Source organism: Salvia hispanica, chromosome 2 (assembly GCF_029641045.1).
Source record: "Salvia hispanica isolate PSC_SH4W2 chromosome 2, Shi_PSC_v1, whole genome shotgun sequence".
Classification (NCBI taxonomy): Eukaryota; Viridiplantae; Streptophyta; class Magnoliopsida; order Lamiales; family Lamiaceae; genus Salvia; species Salvia hispanica.
In genome coordinates this window covers 42,616,223-42,620,528 of record NC_142693.1, presented here as the reverse complement: position 1 = coordinate 42,620,528, position 4,306 = coordinate 42,616,223, and the positions used below count along the sequence as shown (strand labels likewise).

At 33.2% G+C, this 4,306-nt stretch overlaps 1 protein-coding gene across 1 annotated transcript; it reads left to right on the top strand.

Annotated features, from left to right (window-relative positions):
- Positions 1–1,146: 1,146 nt before the first annotated feature.
- LOC125211754 (SUMO-conjugating enzyme SCE1) lies at positions 1,147–3,067 on the top strand. Its single transcript, XM_048111674.2, has 5 exons — positions 1,147–1,331; positions 1,437–1,520; positions 2,003–2,155; positions 2,253–2,366; positions 2,754–3,067. The coding sequence occupies exons 1-5, from the start codon at positions 1,263–1,265 to the stop codon at positions 2,814–2,816; spliced, it is 483 nt and encodes a 160-aa protein (XP_047967631.1). The 5' UTR covers positions 1,147–1,262; the 3' UTR covers positions 2,817–3,067.
- The last annotated feature ends 1,239 nt before the right edge of the window (positions 3,068–4,306 follow it).

The following is a 4,306-nucleotide window of genomic DNA, read 5'->3' as shown; positions in this document are numbered from 1 at the left end:
TAACGTTCCCACTCCAAATTTGCATTTAATTAGTTGAACTTTCAATATAATAATTCTAAAATTTATAGATTCATTAATCAATTAATAATTTTTAATCATAAAGAATGGCTGCATTTAAGATGAAACGGCCATGTATTTTAAAATTGTATTTACAAATGAATATTCAAATTGATACCATAATTATAAACATTTCAGAATAAGGATAAAACTTATAAATATTTTAAAAGAGTGCCAAAACTCGTCTTTTATATATGTATAGATAGATAGATTATTATTATTATTATTATTATTATTATTATTATTATTATTATTATATACAAATTGGAGAGTTATTTTTATTTTATATTTGTGTACTAATTTTATCCAAATCAAAATTGCAATACTAACATAGTTTTGGAACAAGACAATAGTTGCATTTAAGGCCAACCCAATAGATTTCGAGTCAATCCTACTCGAACTATGAGCTAATCGGATGTAGATTAACTGAGGTAGAAACTTTCAACTTTAATGATTCAGATGATAACAATTTTTATGAGATTGTATTGACATGTTGCCTATTTTTTTCTTTCTTTTGCATGCATGGGAGGCAAAATATGAATCTCATCACTTGAATGGTTTATACTCCCTCCGTTCGTGAATAGGAGTCCCAGTTCACTTTTACTATAAATGGTAATAGGTCTCATATTTCACTAACTTATTGCACTCACATTTTATTTTAAACTAATATATACAAGTGAGATCCATAATTAATTAACTTTTTTCCACTCATTTTTTAACATGTTTTAAAACCTGTGTCGTCAAGGAATGAGTCTCTTAACGGTGAACGGAGGGAGTAAATGCTAACTAGTGTTTTTAAAGAGAAAAAAAAAGCACTTCAAAATTAACTTCAACATAAAAGGAACAAACACTCCATTCCCACGAGTTGCACACATGATGCTCCTAGTAGCGTTGTATTCACGCTGAAATAAAACAAGATAGTTAATTTTTCCTTTTGACTTTTCTCTTCAAACTTTTCTATTTATTTCCAAAATATTTGCAGCCATCGGATGAAAGATCTAATGATTCTAATCGGGCCGTCCATTTATTCCTGCAGAACACAAAATTAAAGCAAAAAGGAAAATGAAAAATAAAATGCCCCTTTCTCCGTCCATCTATCACTTGCCTCGCGGACTATTCAATAGCTATAGTCCCATTAGAGATTGCGAAGGCTCTTTGTTTCTCTTCTCGGATTAAAGGAGGAATTTTAGGGCTCAGATTGCAAAATGTCCGGTGGAATTGCGCGCGGGCGGCTGACGGAGGAGCGAAAGTCATGGCGGAAGAATCATCCACATGTCGGTGCACTTCTCTACTTTTAGTTTCGATCGCAGTTTGTGTTTGTTGTTTATGGAGTGATTTTAAGTATGAATTTTATTGTGGATTTTGATGTTTGGCTGTAGGGTTTTGTGGCTAAACCGGAGACTCTGCCTGAGGGTACAGTGAATTTGATGGTGTGGCACTGCACGATTCCTGGTAAGGCCGGGGTAAGTATATCAATCAATCAACTAATTTTGTTTATTCGTCGTTGTTTTGACTTGGAATTGAGCCCCTGATTTGGAGTTGAATAATGTGGATTTGACATAGGAGTTCAGCCCATTGATTGGGTTTAATATTGTGATTGCGTCTACTTTTTAATGGGCAAATTGGTCTCTCTATCAGCTTACTTAATTTTTGTGGAAGTTGTTTTGAATTAATCAGCCATGGTAGTTCTCCCTAAAATACCAAATCATGGAGGAGAGAGACAAATTTTGAAGTGGCTTCAGTTTGGATTTCTTTCTGTTTCTTTGTTCTCTTTTTTAGTTTTATTAAATTGTTCCATGTTGATTTTCTATTGCTGTATACATATAATTGATGTATGGCAATGCTTGTAATGGGTAGCTCATGAACAGATGAATGAGTTATACTGAGTGTGGTGTTTACTTATGTTTTTAATACTACTAAATATTTGATCATGGGTGCATTGCAGACTGACTGGGAGGGTGGTTATTACCCACTCACAATGCAGTTTAGTGAAGATTATCCAAGCAAGCCGCCGAAGTGTAAATTCCCTCAAGGCTTTTTCCATCCTAATGTGTACCCATCTGGAACTGTTTGCCTCTCAATTCTTAATGAAGATAGTGTGAGTGTAACTGCTTCTTCTATATTCGTTGTCTTACTGATCTGCTAATTCTTATGGTGATTATTATTATTTTTCTATCCATTTTAAATATCATTAGGGTTGGCGCCCAGCCATCACAGTGAAGCAAATTTTGGTTGGTATCCAAGATTTGTTGGATACGCCTAATCCACAGGATCCAGCTCAAACTGAGGGATACCATATGTTCATCCAGGTTATAGAAATTCTCTGTGATTTTGAAATTGTTGCCGTGCTCTTTCTGTACAGATTTATTGCAACAGTTACCCAAATTTATTACCACTTGCTATATAAATCGTTTCTCCCTTTGGCTGTAATGTGTGCATGAGATATAAGACAAACATAATTCTTGATATACTATTTCTTATATTGCTCGTATATTTCATTCTTATACTCTTCATGTATATGGCCCAGTTCTTTAGTTCTTCCTTATTCAGGATATTTAATTCCAAAGTCATCATGTAAATTTCTGTGCGAGTGTGTTTTCATTTGACATGGATTCATATTCTTTCATGGGCCCTAGAGAGCTGGGAGTGAAAAAAGCTCCATGTTAACTTGTGCCGAACTGTTGTATATCCTGCAGGATCCAATTGAATACAAGAAAAGGGTTCGGCAACAGGCGAAGCTGTATCCTCCTCTTGTCTGAATATATCTTTGTGCTGGTTATTCCTTAGTTTTGATGCAAACATGTTGCTAGAATTTGTATTTGTCAAAAGAAGGTTATCACGTACCCCAGTGACTGGCAAGGCAGTGTTGGTTGTTGGTACGGTGTTTGGATGTGCTTCTAGTTACTGAACCTGCATAATGCATAGAAACCTCTTGATTGTGATAAGGAGATTGTATTTGATTGATGTCGAATGTGGTAATATAAGATCGCCTTTCCTTTGCTCGACTTCAGAGGCATGCGTTATTTTTTCATACATTCAAGAGTGTTGTTTTTGGCCCTTAGACAACGACCTTGCTTTGATGTCTTCCATCAATTACAAAACATTTTCCCCTGGCCCTCGTTATATTTTTCTCTTCTACTTTTAGGTCTTTTCTAATTTCGATCTCTTTGTTCTTGAAGTATGGTTCGAATTTTTATATTATGGTGAATTTTTTTTCAGAACTTAAAAATACTAAAAATATGCAGTGTATTTATCTTCTCTATCTTTTTGTTGTTCACCATAGTAACACAATTGACATATTTTGATCAACTTAAAAAGGTTTCTTTAGGTTATTTGTAACATATCGTTGATTTTGATGTTTTTTAAAAGAGTCCTAGACGTATTACCCTTTTGTGATTTTGGTTAAGAATATTAATTTTTGGATCTTTGAATCTCAAATAGTGTACACGGAATTTCCTTTAATGGCAGTGCCATTTAAAATTGAAGGTCAACCTTTTTAAAGTACATTTTCGCTGGATTAGCAAAGTTTGATTAGTATATTTAATATTTTATAAATAATTATTTCTACCTTTTTCACAAATGAAATTAAAATAAAAAGAAACTAGTGTTTCCTTAACAAAATTGTCGATGTCTTTTTTTCCCATTCCCACAAGTACCTTAGTTTCTTGTCAAATATGAAGCGATTGAATTACTATAGTCTCTGTCTCCGGCGCGTGCCTGTGGGCATGACCATCGATTCAAGTACAATTTTTATGATTGAAACAAGGGAGAAGCTATACTTTGTTTGTGAGAGAAATGAAATATTTTTTCAAGTGGTGTGAGCCCGTCGATGAAGACAACGTCATGACTTCATAAACGTGTTATTCATCATGAAGTACTACAAATCTTTGTTAAATTGCCACTTTCGTGATGTCGCAATGAGTTTAATTTTGCTTAGTGTTTGAGAAATAAGAAGAGTGAGAGACGTTAGAGAGTGAGTATTTTTTTTTTCTATTTTAATTTATTTATTAATCTAATTTCTATTTAGAAATATTTAGCCAAAAATTTATAATGTTTAAGTTGCTAAATAATCTTGAATTAATAATCTAATCCAGTCAAAAGTTAGTTAATAGTGTTGACCATCTATTTTAGACCGCACTGTACATAAAGGTTTATTTCTAGACCCTTTTTATTTGTTCAGGATTCATAGATCCAAAAATTAATGTTTTTTACCAAAATTATAAAATAATCATATTACTATTAAGAACCA

Coding starts and splice junctions, on each gene's coding strand:
- LOC125211754 (XM_048111674.2), top strand. CDS start 1,263: ATGTCCGGTGGAATTGCGCGCGGGCGGCTGACGGAGGAGCGAAAGTCA. Junction 1,521..2,002: donor CGATTCCTGGTAAGGCCGGG/GTAAGTATATCA, acceptor GGTGCATTGCAG/ACTGACTGGGAGGGTGGTTA. Junction 2,156..2,252: donor CAATTCTTAATGAAGATAGT/GTGAGTGTAACT, acceptor AAATATCATTAG/GGTTGGCGCCCAGCCATCAC.